Source organism: Rhinolophus sinicus, chromosome 15 (genome assembly GCF_057876585.1).
Source record: "Rhinolophus sinicus isolate RSI-liver-muscle chromosome 15, RSI-T2T, whole genome shotgun sequence".
Classification (NCBI taxonomy): Eukaryota; Metazoa; Chordata; class Mammalia; order Chiroptera; family Rhinolophidae; genus Rhinolophus; species Rhinolophus sinicus.
This window is the reverse complement of record NC_142515.1, coordinates 94,452,312-94,474,271: the sequence shown is the minus strand read 5'-3', so window position 1 is coordinate 94,474,271 and position 21,960 is coordinate 94,452,312. Positions and strand designations below refer to the sequence as shown.

The 21,960-nt window shown below is 45.8% G+C and overlaps 2 protein-coding genes across 5 annotated transcripts; one reads left to right on the top strand and one right to left on the bottom strand.

Moving 5' to 3' along the window:
• Positions 1-3,386: 3,386 nt before the first annotated feature.
• Positions 3,387-4,923, bottom strand: UBL5 (ubiquitin like 5). Of its 2 annotated transcripts, XM_019745008.2 has the most exons (5): positions 4,785-4,923; positions 4,451-4,517; positions 4,185-4,268; positions 4,019-4,056; positions 3,387-3,556 (listed from the first exon to the last, which is right to left on the bottom strand). In XM_019745008.2, the coding sequence occupies exons 2-5, from the start codon at positions 4,504-4,506 to the stop codon at positions 3,513-3,515; spliced, it is 222 nt and encodes a 73-aa protein (XP_019600567.1). In that variant the 5' UTR covers positions 4,507-4,517; positions 4,785-4,923; the 3' UTR covers positions 3,387-3,512. The 2 variants fall into 2 exon arrangements, with proteins under 2 accessions (XP_019600567.1, XP_074194318.1); XM_074338217.1 differs by lacking the exon at positions 3,387-3,556 and having other exon boundaries at positions 3,936-4,056.
• FBXL12 (F-box and leucine rich repeat protein 12) lies at positions 4,741-16,443 on the top strand. Of its 3 annotated transcripts, XM_088792478.1 has the most exons (4): positions 4,741-4,874; positions 5,268-5,469; positions 9,858-9,930; positions 15,086-16,443. In XM_088792478.1, exon 4 carries the CDS (start codon positions 15,086-15,088, stop codon positions 15,905-15,907), a length of 822 nt encoding a protein of 273 aa, XP_088648604.1. In that variant the 5' UTR covers positions 4,741-4,874; positions 5,268-5,469; positions 9,858-9,930; the 3' UTR covers positions 15,908-16,443. The 3 variants fall into 3 exon arrangements, with proteins under 3 accessions (XP_088648604.1, XP_019600565.2, XP_019600564.2); XM_019745006.3 differs by lacking the exon at positions 4,741-4,874 and having other exon boundaries at positions 4,964-5,469; XM_019745005.3 differs by lacking the exons at positions 4,741-4,874; positions 5,268-5,469 and adding an exon at positions 5,476-9,736.
• The last annotated feature ends 5,517 nt before the right edge of the window (positions 16,444-21,960 follow it).

Sequence of the window (21,960 nt, the reverse complement as noted above, 5' to 3'; positions counted from 1 at the left end):
ATGTGTTTGCTGGGCGAAAAAAAAGCAAATCATAGTACAGCATAGCAATTAATAGTACATAGAAAAGCATAACAAAAATCAACAAATACAATTGCTTTAAAAGAATGACACCGTTTATAGAAAGATATCAAAGATAAAAAGCAAGCTGCTGAACAGTATCAGTATGTAGAGTAGGTATTATTAATTGAATTGTGTAAAAACTATAGGTTTATATCAGAATTTCTGGATTCATTCAAATACGATAATGGCTGCCACGTGATGCAGGTGAAGAAATGAGCAGCTTAGATTTTAATATGATTTTCATTTTTTTTACAAGCACATGTTTAAGCATAATCCTTTTTGAAAATTATAATGTTAGACTTAGTATAGAATATAGTTTCATATGCCCTTCACCCAGACTTCCCTTATATTAGCATTGTACATAGTAACAGAACATGTTCTCAACCAGGGTAGGGAACATTTAGTAATGTCTTAAGACATTTTTGGTTGTCACGAGTCGGGGGAGAGAAATGCTACTGGCATTTAATGGGTAGAGGCCAAGGATGCTGTTAAACATCCTACAATGCACAGCTGCCACAACAAAGAATTATCCAGCCCCAAATGCCAACAGTGAAAAAGCTGAGAACTCTGCCATAGAGTAATTATCAAAACTAAGAAATCAACTTTGGTATAATACTATTAACTAGACTTGAATCCACATTGTCATGTCTCCTTCGTCTCCTCCAGTATGTGACAATTTTTAGGTCTTTCCTTGTCTTGTACGACCTTGATACTTTTGAAGAGTAGAACTGGCCTTCATTCTGATGTTTTGTCATGGTGGGGTTTGTCAGTATTTTCTCATGATTAGATTGAGGCTATTGGGAAGGATACCCCAGAGTCGTCGTGCCCTTCTCAGTGCATCATACCAGGTGATCGATGGTGTTGCAGTGTGAGCTGGGTTACATTAGGGTATCTATTGCTGCATAACAGATTACCCCACAATTTAGGGGATTAACATTTTATTTTCTCAGTTTCTATGTGTCAGGAATCCAGGCAGTTTAGCTGGTGTCAGCAGGGGTAGCCGTGGTCTAATCTGAAGGCTTGACTGGGGCAGGATCTATTTCCAAGTTGCTCATGTGGCTGCTGGCAGGATTCAGTTGCTAACAAGATGTACTGAGGACCACAGTTCCTCACTGGCTATTGGCTGGCGGCCTCTCCAAAACATGGCAGCTGGCTTTCATCAATGAGCAAGTGAGCAAGCAAGACAGAATCTAGTCTCTTTGTGACCTTATCTCCGAAGTGATAGTTCACCACTTTTGCCATGTCCTATTTCTTAGAAGCGAGGTTTAGCCTATACTCAAGAGGAAGGGATTACACAAGGGTGTGAGTACCAGGATGGGGAGATTGTTAGGGCCCATCTTAGAGGCTGCCTGCCACACTTGGCAATATTAACTTTGATCACTTGGTTTAGGCAGTTTCTAAAGTTACTATTGTAATGAATAAATACATTTGAGGAGATACTTTGTGACTGTGCAAATATCCTACTTCTGCTTAAACTTTTACCCACCGATTTTAGCATTCATCAGTGCTGACAGCAATTATTACTATGGTATGCCAATGGTGGATAATTTATTTCCCTCTAATCTTCTACATTTATTAATTGAAATCCTTCTGTAATGACAAGTTGCCCCTTCTCCCCCATTTATTTATATATTCAGTTATTTATTGATATGATCATGGTCTCAAAGATATTTCTTTGTGTTATAGTCCAATACTATCGTTATTTTGTTGCTCAAGTTGTTCCAAATTTGGTTACTGGGAGCTCTTTCATAGGCTGGCTTCTGTGCCCTTTCCACGTTTCCATCCTTTTTATTTGAGCACTTCCTACTTCCTGACACCACAAGATGCTCCACGCTTAGCTTGTATTTTCCCTGCCCTGGCTCTGGAACCAATCACTTTTCCAAGAGGCCCTAGTTCCTTTTATTGGAGAATGTTATTTAGGAACCAGATATTAGCATAGTCATCTTTTAAAAACCAAATTGAAGTTTATAAAAATACATTAGAAAAGGTCTGACCTCAGCAGAGAGAATCGGGTGAGGAAAGGGGTTTTACTTTTAGCATGTACTTTTCTAGGCTGATTTGAAATTAATGAGGGATTACCTTGTCAAGTCTGTTGTGTAGTTAAAAAAAAAATTGTTGGGCTTGCTTTTTAACAGACAGTAAGGGGAGAGATTGAGCTGTAAATGCAGTAAGGGCCAGAGTACCAGGAAACAGACATGTCTGACATGTCAGGAGGAAATGGAATCCTAGGGACAGGAGGGAAGCCAACAGAGCCAACAGACAGGCAGGGAGGTGACTTATGGGAGACCAAAGAGAGACCATTCTCAATGGGCTACAGGCCAGGAGCCCCCAGACAGCTGACAGGTGCAGTTCCCAAGAAGCTTGGTGGTAGTAAGAAACAAATAACCAAAAAAAAAGGTTGGTAGTGAAGGGAAGGCAGAAGGCTGTGGGGACTTTGGGGGAAAGAGAAGGGTCAGTGGACTACACTCGACTGTGTTTATGAACTGAGACCAGGGCAGGTCAATACAAGAGAGGAGAGAAGGGATGGAGCCAGGTTGTGGGTGAAGCTCTTGAGAAGGGCTCCAGAATGCAGCTCTGGGAAAGGACAGGGCCAAGGTCAACCCCAGGACCTGTGGCTAGGGGAACAGAGATGGGGTGCTTGGCGTCCTGTGTACTCACACATGGGAGAAGGCTGGAGATACCTAATAGCACTATTTATCAGACATCGTGTTATTTTAACTGCATTATCTCACTGATATGTAAGCCATCATGGTATCCCTTTCTCAAGGGGAAAACTCTGGATCAGAGAAGCTGACTTCCCCAAATCCCACTACTACGTAAGATCAGTCAAATTTCAGCCTATGCCACACTGTCTTATTCTGTCCACTAGGATTTCATAAGCGCCAGGAACTGTAGATGTTTAACCATGTTTTATCTCATCTATACTTCACGACAGGACAATAAAGTAAACACTATCAGTTCCAGTTTGGAAAAAGAAATGAAGGCTGAGGGAGGGTAAGTAACTTGCCCAGGGTCGCTGTTGGTATCAGAGCTGTCTGTCTGAATCCAGAACCTGTATTCCTAACTATATGTACTGTCCCTACCCAGAGGCTCCTTGGTCTATTAGGATGACAATAATCCCAGGATCTCTTGCCCTTCAGAGACCCATGGCAAGCCCCAGAGGTCTGGGATTCTACACAGGCTCCCAATCTACTCACTTACTCTTCCCTCACTGCTCCAGTCAACCCTGGGCTCTTACTGAGTAGCTGGGTACTGAGAGTATAGTGACCACCAGATATCAGCCTCCCCTCATTAGCTAGCCCTCACTCAAAGATGACAACAACGAAACTGCTTCTAAGTTTTTATTAACATGACTTTTTAAAAACAAGCATCCATACCAGTGTGGGGGGTGAGGGTGGGAGAAGTAAGGGGTGACGGAAGGGGAGGGCAGGACAGGGGGAAGGAATTCTGCTCTATTGGTAATAAAGCTCCAGGTTCATCCCGTCGTGGATTTCATCTGAAGTAAAGGTGTTAAGGAAGCATTGTGGGCTCCATCCCCACCCCTCTCATCTCTCACAGCTGGATCACGGTGCTGAGCGCTCCGCTGAGGGCCAAGGGAGCCACTATGGACTCTGTCATTTTGATCTGGACAGAATCAAAACTATAAAAAAAAAAAGTTAATGCTGCTTTTGCACAACAGACATACTGGAGTCTCACTCCACCCTGAGCTCCTGTCCACACTAGGTGGAGCTCAGTAATAAGTATTTTGACCTTAAAGTGTCTTCTAAACCTCAAAATATTTCACCATTCAACCACCCTCCTTCCCCAACAAAATAATTATGTGACTCCCACTTTCTAAAAGCTTACCACATACTAAGTTAAGCACCTTATGTGCATAATCTCAGATAGACTCAGTATTTAACAAAGAGAACCAGGATGGGTATGTAGATCCTTCCTCGAGAAATCACACAAAGGATACAGTCCCCCAGAGAAACGTGGTCCTTAAAAATCGTGTACCTAGGGGACAGAAACCGTTCAGACAGAGACCATGGAGGCAAGCTGGGGAAGCCCTGCCTAAGCAAAGGGCTGCCCGCAGCACTCCCCCAACCCAACAGTCCAGCCGCCAGCTCGGCCACTGCACTCACCACTTCTTTAGTACGATTTTGTTCCAACGGGTACCAGTTTGGGCTGCGATGAGCTTCTTAAGGTCCCCGATGGTGTCATCGGTGCTGGGAGCAGAGGAGTTAAGGAAAATGGAACGGGGAGGACGACACTGCAGAGCTGAACGCGCTCTGCCAGGACCCCATTCGCCCCCTCTCCCGCGTTTAACTAAAATCACCCTGAAACACACACTGAGGTGCCTCATGCCAAGCACCCCACGAACCACTGCCTCTTGGCCACCCGTGGATACTTGCACTTCACGCGGACCTTCTTCCCCAGACGGTCGTTGCAAACCACCTCGATCATCCTGTCGGGAGCTACACGGGGCGGGGGTTGGGAGGCAGCGGAGTCAGGAGGTCAAGGGTCTCCCAGACCCCAAAACCTCCGGTTATTGAGACTTTCGTTCACTCCCCAAACCCCCCAGACCCGAGTCCTCCGGGGCCCAAGTTCTCGTCCCAGGACGGCGGAGCCCAGGCAGCCGCGCCTCCTCCCTTCAGGTCGCTTCTCGCAGGCCGGTGGACCGCAGATGGGCGGGTGCCATCAGCTTTCCCCGACTCCGGACCGCCCCACCTGGCCCCACTCACCTCGAAACGCCTAGAACCTGCCGACGCCACAACCTCCTCGCTGGAGAGCAGAACCAGGACCAGAGTCTATGCTGAGAACCGGAAGCGGAAGTGCGCAGCCGAAAGCGCCCGCCCCTCCTCGTGCCTATCAACATCCGGCCGAGTTCCTTACTGTCCCAAACCTGGCGTGGGTTTGAGGTTCCTAGGCGCGTCTTTGGGGTCCGATTCTGGGCAGGGAGACACTTGGAGTCGGTTCGCACGGACAGGGGAAGGGGCGTGGAGGGAGAGTCAAAGGTCAGGGACCGGCGCCCAACTCATTGAGGCGCCTTCGCTGTGGGGAGACACCGTCAGTTGGTGGGGACTCCATAGGGACCTGGGTGACATCGGACAGGGGTGTGACATCCCGTCCCTGAGCCCCACGAAGCCTCTTACTGCACCAACAGGGCTACGGGGAGCCAGGTCGAGTCCTGCAGTCATCCCGTCCAACTTCTTGCCTTCATTCAGGGTTGGGTCTCGGAAGCGTTTTGCTCACCCCACCCCTCTGGCAATTGCTTCTGCCCCCTCGGGCCACCTGGGGTTAATAAGCGGAGGAGCTGCCTGATCCGGACCTCTATATCAGCACTTATTAGAATGGAGTCCACGTTGGTCGCGAACCTGCAACACCGAGGAGGAAAGTGGAAACAGCACACGTGCAAAAATCTCCCAGGTCTGTATCTTCAAGAAAGGTCGTTCGAGCCCTGGGCGGGGAGTGAATGTGGTGTGTGCACTTTGTAGGAGATCTCAACCTTGCCCGGCAGCCCCTGGACTGCTGGTGTGGTTCCCCAGGGCTGGTGGGACAGAGGGGCACCTTCCCTAAGTTCTGTGGATGAAAAGGGGTGCTGCGGTAAATAACCTAACAGGGTGATCTGATCATAAATTCCTAACTGGGCAGGTTATGGTGAGTAGTCATGCCCCAGGCGTATGACTTTTTTAGTAAAAGGTTTATCTTTGCCTTAAGTGAGCCCCGTTCATTGTTCCTCATCTGTGGAAAGGGGATAGTAATTCTCACCCCAAGTACAGGTCCTGGACCAGCCCCTGACAGTCCTCTAAGAGTCTGTCTGCGGAAGAACAGATGCACCAAGAGGGGAGGTTGGAAGGTCAAGGGTGAGCTGAGGGCACTGGTGTGCCCAGGAAGTTTGGAAGGAGCGTGTGTTTGCATTCACATGGAAATACAGGCTCACACAAGGTGTTGATGGGGGACTTGTTGAGGCTTATTTTCTTCGTTGGTGCTTTTTGGTGTTTCCCCAGACTATCTACAATGAACATATGTAATTGGGGAGAGAGGGGAGTAAATGTTAGTTGTTTATTTCTTTATAAGTTCTAATTTCTCGGTGATTCAAAGATAGCACAGGATCACGATGCTGAGTTATGGGCTGGGGTAGTTTGGAAAGGGGTGGGGAGTGCTGCTGAAAGAGGAGGAAAATAAAGTCTGCGATTGCTGGGAGTTTGGTCTCCATGTGCAGGGGTGGGGAGGTGAGGGGCTGCCAGCTCCAGTTGGGCAAAGCCATCCTGAAGAGGAGATGGGGTGGGGCAAAGGGAAGTCCTGGAACTAGACTGCCAATGCTGCGCAGACTCCTTACCCTGGACGCAGGTGAGAGGGAGAGAGGCCTCAGGAGACAGGGCATCTCACTTTAGTGACACCTCCCCACGTCCTGGTAATTATAACGTGGGGCTTCCCATGAAGGGACTTAGTGACTGCCCACTGAGGAGCAGGGCAGCCCCATCCCCACCTCTGGGTGGTAGTAAGATCTGTTGTCAGAGCTGCGCCTTCTGGGGAAGGTAGGTACTTCCCAGGAGGGAGAGTTCTGGGTCAGGACCCAAGGAGCAAGCTGGGCAGGCCCCCTTCCCACCCTTGTTTCCTGGGTTTCTGACCCAGAGTAAGGAGCTTGGATGTGGGGATCCCTTCCCTCCACCCTGCATACGGGGCAGGAGATGGTTCTTAGGAACCCACTGTAACTGCCAAAGGCAGGGATACCTGGGTTCTGGGTTCACTAGAGGGAAATCATCTTAGGTTTGGAGGGAGTTGCTTTCCCCACCATCTCAGCCTGTCAGCAGGCCTTGGAGATACAGCAGTGACTAAGGCCGACCTGCCACCCCAGAGTTCTGATAGAAGAGGGAAGACAAGTAAAGAAGACAAGTGAAGAGGTCGTTGCAATACGTTGGGACAGGTGCTTTGCAGGGGAAGCCCAAGTGCTGGGAGCCAGGGAGCATTGCCTCTGCATGATGGCGTGGGCTTTCCAGAGGGAATCAACGACCGACACATTGTAGAGCACTGCGGTAGAGGGCCATGTGCTGGCATCAGAAAGATCTGGGCTTGTGGCCCCGGCAAGTGACTTGACCTCTGAGCAATTCCTTTCACCTTTCCTTCCACAGTGGAAAGGTGGATGCCAGAGCAGGAAGCATTTTCTCGGTGCTCTTGTTTGAGGAAAAATGTCAAACTTTTGATTTATTAATAAACATTTAGAATTTATGTTTTTTAAGGTAAGACTTGCACATGGTAAAAAGTCAAGCAGTACAAAAGTATATATGCAGCACACGAAGTCTGCTTACCCTCTTGACCATAGTCCGCTCCCTAGGAACAACTACCCTTAAAAGTTTCCATTTTCTAAAGATAGTCTCTGCATCTTCAAACATGTGTGATACTGAACCTCCCAAGAAAATGATAAAACAAGATATTAATAACATGTTTCAATAGAGATAGGGACCTTGTCGTTTCAAGTAACATACAATATTTTGTTATGTCAAAGGACAGAAGCAAACAACTTAGTGTTTATATAGGCATTTATGTATACAGTGAAACACATAATAAATTGTGTATTCATTTTATTGAATGTGTGTGTGTATGCATATAATACACACACACATATATATTCAGTGAGATCAAACTATATATACTGTTCTCTACACTTTGTATTTTTTAAAGTGAACAATATCCTAAAGATTGTTCCAAGCAGCACAGAATGACCTACCTCATTCTTTTTGACAAGCTGAGGTCCTAGAAATGGGGTTGTTGGGTCCAACAAAGGCTGCAATGTGATATTGTCAAAGTGCCTTCAAAGAACTTGCCTCAGTTATGCCCCACGTGCAGTGGGTGAGAGGGTCTGTTTCCTACACCAAGGCCAGGGAGGTATTTGCTGGCTGCTTCATCTCTTAATCTGATATGTGAAAACCATAGTGTTTTACTTTTTATTTATGGATAAATGTGAGAATATAGATCTATTGTTTACCTTTATTGTAATATAATTGATATACAAAAATTGCACACATTTAATGTATACATCTTGATGAGCCTTGCATTTCTTTTTAAAACAATTTTCAACATCTCCAATTCCTGCTTTTGCATGTGTTTATTAAAAACACCATTGTAGGCTTTTGGTGTGATTTAGCAAAACCTATTCAAAAGTAAACTTCATGTGTCCTGTGAGCCATCAAAGTGTCTCCTGGTTATTTATCCTGTAGAAATAAAAATGTAGGTGTATGTATGCATACACCTACATACTATGAGGGAGGAAGAAACTTTCTTCTACTTTCAAGGTTCTTTTTGCTGGTCTAATAATCAAATAGACATGAGACAGATTAGCAAGAGAAAATAACCAAATTTCATACATATGACATCTGACAATTAAGTTCGCGAACTCATCCTAGAAAAAGTGCTGCATACCTCATTACTGAATATCACTACGGTCACCTTTGAAGTACGCCCCTTGGGAAGCTATGCACTGATATCAGTGCCTAGTCCACCCTTCAAAGCAATTTTGGAACTCTTTTTCTGGAATGGCCATCAGAGTTGTGTGGTATTACTTTTGATGTCCTGAATGTCATCAAAATGTCTTCCTTTCACTATCTCCTTTATCTTTGAGTAAAGAAAGAAGTTATCCGGGGCCAGATCAGGTGAGTAGAAAGGGTGTTCCAATACGGTTATTTGTTTCCTGGCTAAAAACTCCCTCATGGACAGTGCCGTGTGAGCTGGTGCATTGTCGTGATGCAAGAGCCATGAATTGTTGGTGAAAAGTTTAGGTCGTCATGTACTACATGCCCAAGTAGTACAGAGATAGCAAGGGGCATTGGGGTACATAAGACTCTGAACTAGGGATGAGGTACAGTGCCTTGGGGGACTTCTAAGGGTCATTACAGGATGATAAGAGCAGATATTTAGTAAACAGAAATTTGCCCTGATATATAAAAGAATGCCCCAATATTGTTTGTGGTAACAAATCGGGCAGCAACGTGAAATAAGGGAATGTTTCAATATATTTCACTACCCTTATGAATTGCTATTTTAAAAGTGAGTGACATTTGGTGGAAGTGTCAACACAGCCTCTGTGACGAACAATTTGGCACTATCAATCAAAACGAAAAATTCAACACTTAAGCACTAAAAAGTAAAAGCCAAGCTTTCCCTCACGTCCCCCGTTCGTGGTCCCGTCCCCAACCCCGCCCTCAGGACGCTTGGTCACCTCAGCTCTGCCTTCTGGGCTCCGCCTTGGTCCCCAGCTCTGGCCTCCCAAGCCTCGTCACAGTCCGGCCCCACGGCCTGGTCACCGCCCTAGCCACGCCTCTCGAACTGGGTCTTCTAGCCCCGCCTTCGAGCTCGTCATCGCCCCAGCCACGCCTTCCGAGCTTCGTTCAGGTTCAAAGCCACGTCCTAGGCGCGGCACACGCAAGTCCGGCTAGGCTAGTGCAGGGACTCAACCACCTTCCTGCAAAAGTAAAGCTGAAACTCGGCCCGCTTCCGGAGGCCGTGGCCGTCGCCCTGCCGACACTCCCACTACCTCTGCCCCCTGCAGCGCCCCCCGGGCGCGTCCCAGACTTGATTTAGCCGGAAGTGAAATGCACGTCGGCGGGATCATGGCAACTTGGACAGACCTGCCGGACTCGGTCCTATTGGAGATCTTCTCTTACCTCCCGGTCCGGGATCGGATCCGCCTCTCCCGGTGCGCCCCCCGCTTGACCCTTCGCTCCCCACCCCCTACTCCTCGGGGAGGCCGCACTTGGAGAGGCGGATCCGGTCTCGGCGGGGTCGGGCTTGCTTTAACGGCGGGTCTCCTTCCTCAGGGTATGTCACCGTTGGAAGAGGCTGGTGGACGACCGGTGGCTGTGGCGACACGTCGACCTGACGCTGTACAAGGTAAGTGGGGCCGACCGGGCGGGCCTGGGCCGCAGTCAGGTGACCGGACCTCCACCCTGGATTCCGAACCAGGCAGTCCGGGGCGCGTCCTGGCCCTGTCATTTACCTGCTACTCTGCGACCTCCCGCCTCAGTTTCCCCGTCTCCAAAATGAAGATAACCTAGATTGTGCAAGGAATGGGCTTAGAGTAGTGCCTGGGATACACATAGCAAACATAATATATGCTGGCTGATGATTAGACAATCACTTATTATTGATGAGTTTTCGTGGGGAAATTTTCCATAGTCAGCTTATTTCCAGAATTAATTCTCTGAGTAGTGCAGCCGAAGCTTTTCCACTTTCTACCATTTGCATTTTTTTTGCTTGTTTTTGTTATGAACTATTTCAAATATATAGAACTGTATAGAGGATAACATGGTTTCAAATCACAAACATGTACTCACCACCTAGATTTAACCTATTTTAACCTTTGGCCTTATTTGCCGCAAATCGTGTGAAACACACATACAAATTTTATGTATACATGTATGTAGACATACAGATACATTTATTGCTCTTTTTGAAACTCTCCTCAGAGGTAAACACTGTTACAAAATGGAATTGTAGCCCTCCTTTGATGTTTTTATTCACTTCCTATGTGTGTGCCCATAAGCAACATATGGTATTGTTAATGTGTTTCTGAAGTTTAGCTAGTGCTATTTTTTTTTCCCAAGTCAATTTGTTGTCCCTTCAGTCTTAGTTGTGGAAGGTGCTGTTCAGCTTCAAGTTGTTGTCTCTTCAGTCTTAGGGCGCAGCTCAGCTCCAGGTCCGGTTGCTGTTTCTAGTTGCAGGGAGCATAGCCCACCATCACTTGCGGGAGTCAAACAGGCAACCTTGTGGTTGAGAGGATGCACTCCAACCAGCTGAGCCATCCGGGGGGGGCAGCTCAGCTCAAGGTGCCGTGTTCAATCTTAGTTGCAGGGGACCGAGCCCACCATCCCTTGCGGGACTCGAGGAATTGAACTGGCAACCTTGTGGTTGAGAGCCCACTGGCCCATGTGGGAATCGAACCCTTCAGAGTTAGGAACATGGAGCTCTAACTGCCTGAGCCACCGGGCTGTCCCGCTAATGCTATTTTTTTGATGTTTTGCTTTTTTTAATTATATTAGTTTCAGGTGTATAAAACAACATAATGATTAGATATTTACACCCCTCAGAGTGATAACCCCCCCCCAAGTCTACTATCCCTCTGACATGGTGTATAGCTGTTACAATTACATTAACTATATTCCCTATGGTGTACTTTACATCCTATGACTATGTATATATGTATATATGTATGTGTATATATATATATATTTATAGTTGACATTCAATATTATTCTACTTCAGCTTCAGGTGTACATGCAGTGGTCAGGCATCTATACAATCTATGAAGTGATCCCCTGATAAAAGTCCAGGACCCAGCTGGCACCCTACATGATCTTTACAACATTATTGATTATATTCCCCATATTGTATTTCACATCCCATGACAATTTTGTAACTACCAATTTGTAGTTTCTAATCCCTTCACCTCTTCCCCCATCTCCCAAACCCCCCGCCCCTGTGGCAACAATCAGTTTTTCTCTCTGTGATGCTGAGTCTGTTTTGTTTGCTTGTTTATTCTGTTCTTTAGATTCCACGTATAAATAAGATAATATGGTATTTGTCTTTCTCAGTCTGACTTATCTCACTTAGCATAATATTCTCTAGTCCATCCATGTTGCAAATGGTAAGATTTCATTTTTTATAGCAGGGTAATATTCCATTGTGTAAATGTACCACAATTTCTTTATCCAGTTGTCTATTGATGAGCATTTCAATTGTTTCCATATCTTGGCTATTGTGAATAGTGTTGCAATAAACATAGGGGTGCATATATATTTTTGAATTAGTGTTTTGGATTTCTTTGGATAAATACCCAGGCGTAGAGTTGCTGGGTCATAAGGTAGTTCTATTTTTAATTTTTTGAGGAACCTCCATACTGTTTTCCGTAGTGGCTGCACCAATTTGCAATCCCACCAACAGTGCATGAGGGTTCCCTTTTCTCCACATCCTCGCCAACACTTGTTTGTTGATTTATTGATGATAGCCATTCTGACAGGCGTGAGGTGGTATCTCATTGTGGTTTTTATTTGCATTTCTCTAACGATTAGTGAGGTTGAGCATTTTTTCATGTGTCTATTGGCCATCTGTATGTCCTCTTCAGAGAAATGTCTATTCATGTCCTCTGCCCATTTTTTAATTGGGTTGTTTGTGTGTTTGGTGTTAGAGATAATGCTATTCTACTAGTTAGTAATTAAATGCTATTTTACTTATGTATCCACCCACAACCAGCTTTATTCACACATCATGTTTGAGATTCTAATTGGCATGTGTAAATCTAAACCTTTAACTGCTGTTCAATGAATATACCAAATTTGTTTGTCTACTTTCCTGTTGAATGTTTAGATTATTTCCAACTCTTGACTATTACAGTGTTATAAGGCAGTGTCTCAAACTTTGCTGTGCAAATAAATCACCTGGAGAGCTTGTTAAAATGCAGATTCCGATTCAGTGGCCTGGAGTGGGCTCCAGATTCTGAATTTCTAACAACCTCCCAGGTGTTACCCACGTTGCTGGTCCTTGTTCCACAAGAATGTCCTTGTGTCTGTCCTCTGTCCAGGTACAAGTTACTCTGAAACCTAGAAGTGCAATTTCTGAGAGGTAGAGTCATTTATATTTTCTCATCTTCAGTTCTTTATGTGCAATTCCAAAATAAAACATCTTTCAAAGTGGAAAGTATTTTTGGAAGCTTGGCACAAATTCATTTGGTGGCAAAACTTGACCTGAACTGGTGTGAGGCTATTAATGTCCTTTTCCTTATCCCACTTAGAATAAATAGTCTTATGGTATACTGAATAATATTAACCTGATAATGGGGTGCTGCCCTAGACCCCACTGATGGTGTTATATATGGTATCTGCACCATCTTCTGAATTCTGAAACCCATCTGTCCCCAGGGGTTTTGGATAAGGAATTGTGGCCCTGTATAGAAATTATGTTTATAGAGATCACCTTTTAAAAAATTATTATTGTTTTCGATTAGTTATTTATTCCACCATCTTATTGTGAAAATTTTCAAACATACGTAAAAGTTGAAAGAATAGTACAGAGAACACCCAGATACCCACCATTAATATTGAACTACATTTGTTTTAGCACCTGTTGATCCATCCATCCCTTTATCCATCCATCCATCCCTCTTTACATCCATCAATCCATTTTATTTTTTTAAATGCATTACAAAATAAGCTGCAGATAAAACAAAACAAAAAACAAAAAAAACCACCCACAAAAAATAAATCAAAACTTGAAGTATTGCTACAGATGAAGCTAAGAGCCTTTGACAGTTGTTTTCTGGTGTCCTTAACCCTTCCCCAGAGTAACCACTATCCTAAGTGTGGAGTATTTCCTTCTGTCCCATCTTCTATGCATTTACACCCTGGTGCCTCTACAGGGAAGGAAAGTACAGTAGTTAGTTACAAGAGCAAGATTGGTTTTTGGAGTCAGGCTGTGTTCAATCTCAGAGCTCTCTCTCTTGCAACAAGATTCTGGCCAAGACATTTTTCCAGATACCTGCTACAGGACCAGGTGCGAACTTTCTAGTTCAGTGCTCAGCCCTGCACCTGGCAAACAATAGGTACTCAATAAATGTTATCCATTATGATGAGGATAATTGTGCCCATGTAAAATATATAGTATTGTTTCTTTTTTCTTTTACCTATAAGGTATCATTTTGCCACTATTTACTGCTCGTCTTGAGTTGCATATGTTAGTATCTTTAGATCTACTTTGTTCTTAGTTGCTGCCCACGTGGCTGTTATTATCAAAGGACATTCAGTTTTCTTCCTAGTTTTTACTGTTAGAACAATGCTGCCAGAAACCACTATTTTTCTAGGGTAAATTCCCAGAAAGAGGTATTATTAGTTCAGGCAATGTATGCATTTAAACAAACTAAAGAATTAGTTTTTAAAAATAACACATACTGTACAAAGGATTCAAAATATGCAAAACAGTCAAAGGTGAAAAGGAAGGTCTCTCCCTGCCCCCTGTACTCTGTCACCCAAGACACCCTGTTCTTTCCCCCAGCAAATGCTCCCTTTTTCTTTGGAATCCTTCTAGAGATAGTCTCTGCATGCAGAAACATAAACATCTGTATTAAAAAACAAAACAAAACAGGTGTTAGTGAGTATATATTAAATTTTAATCGAAGCCACCAGATTGCATTCCAAAGTAGCCAGACCAATTTCCACCAGCAGGGCTCAAGAACAGCTTCTCCTCATCCTAGCCAATATGTGTTATTCTGAAACATAAAGGGTTTGTCTTTTACAAGTAAAAGTTGATTCATCCACTGGCTTTATATCCACCTTAATTTTGCCAACCATGGCTTCTACCCTTGAGCGTTACTTTTTAGTGGCCAGTATTTCCAGTGAGCGCCTTCCCCTGAGTACAAACTTGCAGGTTTTAATTTGGCCAGGAAGATGTCAACAAAATTTATACTATGCATTTTTTTCTTTATTTTTTAGGTAAAATGTACACACAGTGAAATGCATGCACCGTGCTTTCAGTTAGTTATATTTTGTTTGTTTTCTACGAAGTCTAACTTTCCTGGGTTAATTTTTGTAGCTGTGGCTGCAATTTCTTTTTTTAACCTAAATCTAATTTATCCCGGGCAGTGTTAGCCTTTTTCAGTTTTATTTTGCTTTACTTATTTGTATCTGAGGTGGTCATTAAGAAAGGTATAAAATAAAAAAGACAAGAACAAAAGGGAGGGTGGATAATAATCGTGGTGGGTTGCTTTTCTTTCTTACTCCAGAAGATAATGAGAAGCCCCTCTGTTGCTAAAGACAAATCTGTAATAATCTTCTCTTTCCCTCATTGCTTCTGTTCAAATCTAGAAGTCAAAATGGCGGGGTTGAATCATCTTGTTACCCTGGGGAGGTGTCTGGTGGAGTGAGGCTGGCGGTGGAAGAACAAAATTCCAGGGGAGCAACAGAACCCCAGCTGGGGCTTGTCTGTCTCCACGCAGGCGGGGACCTTGGAAGAGCCCCTGTTTCTCTCACCTGGTCACCCCTATCTCTGGCTCTTATAGATGCGGCCTAAAGTCATGTGGCACCTCCTTCGTAGATACATGGCATCCCGACTCCATTCCCTGCGGCTGGGTGGCTTCCTGTTATCAGGTTCCCAGGCCCCGCAGCTGTCCCCAGCCCTGATGAGGGCCCTGGGCCAGAAGTGCCCCAACCTGAAGCGCCTCTGCCTGCACGTGGCCGACCTGAGCACGGTGCCCATCTCCAGCCTGCCCTCCACCCTGAGGATTCTGGAGCTGCACAGTTGTGAGATTTCCATGGCCTGGCTCCTCAAGGGGCAGGACTCCACTGTGCTGCCCCAGCTTGAGTGCATCGTGCTGGACCGCGTCCCCGCCTTCCGGGACGAGCACCTACAGGGCCTGACGCGCTTCCGTGCCCTGCGCTCGCTGGTGCTGGGCGGCACCTACCGAGTGACCGAGACAGGGCTGGATGCGAGTCTGCAGGAGCTGAGCTACCTGCAGAGGCTGGAGGTGCTGGGCTGCACCCTCTCAGCCGACAGCACCCTCCGGGCCGTCAGCCGCCACCTCCGAGACGTGCGGAAGATCCGGCTAACTGTGAGGGGCCTCTCTGCCCGAGGCCTGTCAGTCCTGGAGGGAATGCCGGCCCTGGAGAGCCTGTGCCTGCTGGGCCCACTTGTCACCCCAGAAATGCCTTCCCCAGCGGAAATCATCTCCTCCTGCCTTACCATGCCCAAGCTCAAGGTCCTTGAACTGCAGGGGCTGGGGTGGGAGGGGCAGGAGGCTGAGAGGACCCTGTGTAAGGGGCTGCCCCACTGTCTGGTTATCGTCAGGGCCTGCCCCAAAGAGTCCATGGACTGGTGGATGTGACTGCACCACCCGTTCCTGAGACCCATTTGAGTTTTCATTCATGAGCCCCTGGCCCTCTGAGCAGCACCTTGCAGGGGGCAGGTACTTAGGTTGGAGAGGCCTGAAGGCTCCAGGTAGAGAACTGAGGCCTTGGTGCCTCCAGACAGTTGGAGCTGTTTGCCAGTTGTGTGGCCTCGTTGTGTGACATCCGCCAGCCTCTTGGAGGCCTGGTCCCACATCTGGAGATGGAGAAGACCACAGCTACCTCATGGTTATGTTGCAAAGCCTTACACTTTATCAGCCCCAAGCCTGAGAAGGTCCTCAATGAAGGGTCGTTCTCAGGGCCATCCTCAGGAACAGGATAGATGCAGAAGGGTGTGTTTAGGAGTTAGAGGAAGCTGAGGGGTCGGGGCCCCCTAGGAAGCCTGGAAGGACTGTCCACAGGGACACCCACAAACCTACACACCACCGATAGGCCTGCACGCATGGCGGAGACAGAAAGCACAGGTGTGATTCGTCTCTCAGGATCAACATGTTAATAAAGGTTCTAAGTTGTATTTTCTGTATTCTTCCAAGTTTTCCACAACATTATTTTGCTATGAAAGAAAAAATACTCATTTTTTCCAAAACAGCATTCATTTTATTCAACAAACGTTTCTGAGTCCCTGCAATTTTGCGGGCACTGGGCCAGTTTGGTCCTGTGAACCAAACACACAGGACCTGAAAAGAAGGCAGAGTGATACACAGGTGAGCATATCCATGGAACAGTTTCAGAAACACAGACAGTAAAACAGGGACACTTGATGGAAGCGCATATGTTTGGTAGAGGGGGGCCTCTGAGACGAGACCTGAATGGTGACAACAAACCAGCCCCAGGAAGTGCTGAGGAAGACAGAAAAGGCAAAGGTGCTGAGATGGGAATGAACTTGGCATTTTCCGGGAACCAGAAGAAGGTCAGTATGGTCAAGAGAACAAGGAGTGAGCAGTAGGAAGTGAAGTCAGAGAGATGATGGGGTCTCACGGTGGCTCCACTTCCTGCCTTTTGAGTCTGAACCACTTGAAAGATGCAGGTGGCAGACTGATAGTGATCGTGGGTGCCTACCCACGAAACGAGCGTTACTTAGGATGTGAGCTGGGTAGGAGGGCACTGTGGGCTCGCCACCTTTCCACCAGCCCAGTGTGCCTGCTCTGTGGTGGGCAGAGCCAGAGAGGGAAAAGGGGGCCGAGCTGGGTAACCTTGGTTCCTTACTCCAAGTGCACCGTCAGAGCGGACCCAGATGTCTCTCCATGTTTTTCCCACTGGATGGTGGAATAGAAATTCCTTCCCCATCTGGCTACATGAGGCCTGGGGTGTGAGTTCTCCCTCAATGAGGCCACAGTTAAGGTCTACTTGTCCAACACTGACAAACCCGGCAGTTCCAGCTCGGCACCTGGGGGCTGGGTTGATCTAGGCTGGGGCATGGGGATCGGAGAAGTGTCAGAGGGAAATGAAGTCTGTTTTGCTGGTAGAAGGTGTCTGGAGGTCTGGGGTCCATTGTGGGGAGTATGATGGAAGGGTCAACACCAGTCCTGTGCGGGGCCCCACTGGTGGTCCTAGAGGTGGGCAGCAGGTGCCCCACCTGGAGCAGCTCCAGGGGAAAAAAGCTTCCTTACTCTCTTCTCTTCCCTGTCTTCCCAGTAGGAATGGAGCAGAAGTTGTGAAATTAGAGGCAGTGCTACATGTGTCAATGTTTTTAACAGTCAGTGTTAGCAGGTGGTGGTGGAGGGGGAACTATGTGTGCAGATGTCTGTGGTGTAAATACTGTTACGGTTGATTTCAAGCTACCCACAGTTTAACAACTGGTTCACAAAATTCCTGAAAGTTTAGCAATTGATTCTCCTGAGCTGCCATGAATTGGCTGTAGCACAGCACTGGGTAGAGGTATCTTTCTTCTAGAGGACTCGCTCTACCATAGTGACCCTTTCCCTGGCTTAGCTCTGAGGGGTGGTGGGATTATGGGACATCAGATAGAACTCCCCTCGGGATCCCCCTACCCTAACCATTGCCTTCCCCCAGATAAGGGTCTGGAGGTTTAAGGATACCTGCCCTCCATTTAAAGGTGTACCTGGGATTTGTTTTAATGACAAGATGACAGACAGGAAATCAAGAATTTTAACATGATAGAAAGTGTGGTGACAAGACAGGAAGACGACTTGTCTTTGACAGTTTATTACAATTCCCAAGAGAAGGGGGCATACCATGCCACGAAGGGCCACACCAGGGAGCACCAGAATTGGTCAGAAGGATTTTTGTGGGAAGGAATGGGCGAAGCGGGGTAGGCAAGCTTAGCAAGTTTAGGATTGGCTAGTTTGAATAATTTCAATGCGCTCTAAGTTCTAGGGGTGGTCCCTAGTTGTTAACTGGTCCTGGGGTGATTTAGTGCAGAAGGAATATTGGTTTAGTATGGGAGACAGATAAAAGAGGCGGTTGAATCAATTGGTTTTCATTTTAAAGGTGAGCTCAAAAACAAGTTGTTTTCCATCTCTAGTTATTAGCCTAACATGGCCCTAAGATGTCAAAGCATCATAAAATATAGGAAATAAAAACATGATTAATTCTCCCTCCAATAAAGGTTAAGGACAATAGCTGACATTTATTGAGCATTTATTTTGTGTCAGGCACAGTGCTCAATCCTTCATGCATGACTCCTACCAGCAGCCCAATGAGGAAGGTACAGAGGAGGAAACTGAGGCACAGAGAAGTTAAGTTGCCCAAAGTTGCATAGCTATTAAAATAGCAGAGCTTGAATAATTTTATTCCACAATTTTGACCATTATGTGAAGTTGCCTTGTTTACATGTAATAGTGTCTGAAAGGAGGGCCCAGTATCTGTGCCCCATTAGGAACTAAAGACTATACATATAAAAAAAATTTTAAAGCTTTATTGAGGTATAATTAACATAATAAACTGCACATATTTGAGTGACTTGATAACTTTTGACATGTATATACTCATGAAACCATCACCACAATCAAGATAACAAACATTGGGCAGCCGGTTGGTTCAGCGGTTAGAGTGCAGTGCTCATAACACCAAGGTCACCGGTTCGATTCCCACATGGGCCAGTGAGCTGCACCCTCCACAACTGGATTGAATGACAATGACTTGATCTGGAGCTGAGCTGTGTCCCCTACAACTGGATTGAAAACAACAGCTTGACATGGAGCTGATGGGTCCTGGAAAAACACACTGTTCCCCAATATTCTCCAATTAAAAAAAAAAAAAAGATAAACATTTCCATCATCTTTAAGTAACCGTAGTCAACCATGGTCTGAAAAGACTCAGTTTCCCCAACCACCGACATTGTCACGGCTCAGTGATCCAAGGTCACCCGAAGCAGATGGTCTTCTGACTTACCGTCAGAATGTCCCTAACACTACATCACAATGTGTATGTCATTTACCTGACTTCATCTCAGCCTGTGGGCACTGTGTCAGCTCTCATCGTCACCGTACAATAGAGAAATACCACATTCACTTAACTTTTGTATTGTTAGAATTGTTCTATTTTATTAATTATTGTTGTTAACCTCTTCCTGTGCCTAATTTATAAATTAAACTTTATCATGGGTATGTATGTATAGGAAGAAATGCAGTATATATAGGGTCCTGTACTATATAAACTATATTCAGGCATCCACTAGGGGTCTTGGAACTTATCTCCTGTTGATAGGGGGGGGCTACCATATTCCAGCGTATGGCTACAGTACAATTTATTACCCATTCACAGATGATGAATATTTGTGTTTAAACATATGTCCTTTTTTTGTTAAAAATACTTTTTCCTGATGTGGAAAAGAATACAGGCTTGTACAGAATGTTAACATTACAGAAAGTGGACTGCTTTCTAATCCCAGGACCCAGAGGGAATCATTGTGAAACGTTTGGCATATAATCTAGAACTTGCTTGGTCTACTGTTGGGACTGGAGAAAATCAATGGCATCTCTTAATTTCCCTCCTGAGTTTGAAACCAGTCAAATCAGCTTCATGATGGAGAAAAGCAGGATTGGAGCATGTGGCTTCACTATGAGGCCCCAGGGGTCTTTCTGATTATTTCACCCCTGAATTTGCCAAATCTACTCATGCGTGGCACAGCTGGGCAACCACAGGCTCCTCTGGATGATCACTGCCAGGCCCCAGCCTGATCAAAATACCCTCTCTCTGGGGTCCAGCAGACTCCCAGAAAGAGAGAGAAATGGCGTGAACCAAGGAAGCTCAGTTCCTTTTTCCAAACCCACTAGTCAGATAAAAAGTATGTGGGTGTGTGTGCAGAGAGGTCAGGACTGTCCCTTCAGCTGAATTCAACCCTACTCGGACACAGAAGGCCAGAGGAATGGAGTTTCCTCCCTAACTCAGACTAAAGAAAGATTGCATACGTGTTTTGTGTGGGTTTCAGCCTACTGGGAGTGCCTAGGACTGCCTAGGGCATTCACCTGGGCCCCTGCAACTTGTGAGACCCACAGACATTTCCGTCACCAAGGCCAACGTGCCTCCTCCAGCCCTTGTGGTTCTTGTGCAATAACCAGCAGGAAACTTCAAAAAGACAAAGTTTATTACTCACAGATCCTGGAGGGTACACAGTATGCTGAGGGGCCACACTGTAAGGTCACAGGTAGAGAGAGAGAGAGAGAGAGAGAGAGAACCTGGGACTCTGCTTTTATTTGGGTCGAGGGTGGGGGCCTCAGGTTTCACAGGTTCACTCTTTCTTGATGAATTTAAAACCTAAAAGCAGGAATTAAGTCCTGAGAAGGGAAAAGCAGGGTTACTTAAGTGGCAGTTACCTAGGTTACCCAGGGCTTTCTAAAAGGGAAACAATGGGTGGGCAGCCTGGTTTCTATCTGGTTGTTTAGCTAGTAACTGTCATGAAGTTGGCAATGTTTATTTGAGATGGATGTCTTTGAAATGGATGCCTCAGCAATCAAAAGCTTAATGTCAGGCTCTACACTGCACCTCCTTATACACAAAGACATTCCCTGAGCTTTGCTAACTCCTCCCTGCAAAAAAATTTTTTTCTGCCTACCTTTTAGATGCTTGCAGAATCTTACGGTCAGAATGTTCTCCTTATTGCAATAGGCCTTTTCTCCCTCTTGCAATAATCTTTTTGAATGAAGTCGCTCTTTACCAATGTGCAGAATTATTTTTATTTGACTGTGGAAAACAGACAAAAAATCCTTGGAGTCGTTCTTGACTCCTTGCCCCCAAACTACACATCAGGTCCATCAGCAGATGCCCATCGACTCTACATTAATACCCAAGTCCCACTCCTTCCATCCTCACCTGATACCCTTGTCCAGCTATCTCCATCTTTCTAAATGCCCTCCCCGAGTCTATCTTTGCCTCCCTAGAGTCACACAAAAGACAAAGAGATCTTTTAAAAATATACATCAGATAATGTTGCTCCTGTAGCTCAAACACTTCATGGGCTCCCCATTGTACTCAGAGTCAAACCCAAAATTCTTACAGTTGATGATGCCCAGGTGATGATGTATAATCTAACTCTGGCTTCACTTCTCTGACTTCGCTTCCTTCTAGTCTCCATCCTGCCCAATTCACTTTAAACGTTTCAGACACTGGGTTTCTGCTGTTGGTTAAAGAGGCCAAACACTCTCCTGCCTCAGGGCCTTTGCACTTGATGTTCACTCTTTCCCCAGAAATCCAGACATTCCCTAAATTTCTTCCGTCTGATTGCTGGGGGTGAAGTGTGACTCTGTGTCCACATGACTCTGGGCCTTAGTACTCTCATCTGTCAAAGTGTCACTCCTTTCCTGCCATCTCCCCTTCACTCACCCCACCGCTGTGTCTCCCCCCAGCCCAAGCACTAGGCAGATGTTATAACCCAAAGGTACAGTGGGACGGGAAAACATTTTTTTTTAAATAGGAATTTTCTAATAGAAACGGAAGGTTTTGATTGGTTTCAAGGACAGTGGCTTGAGATAGACTGTAATACCCGTGACCCCCAGCAGATGGAAGCACATCACTGGATTTACTGTAAATTATTGTGTCCTAACACAGGAATTGAGCAATTCCCAACATT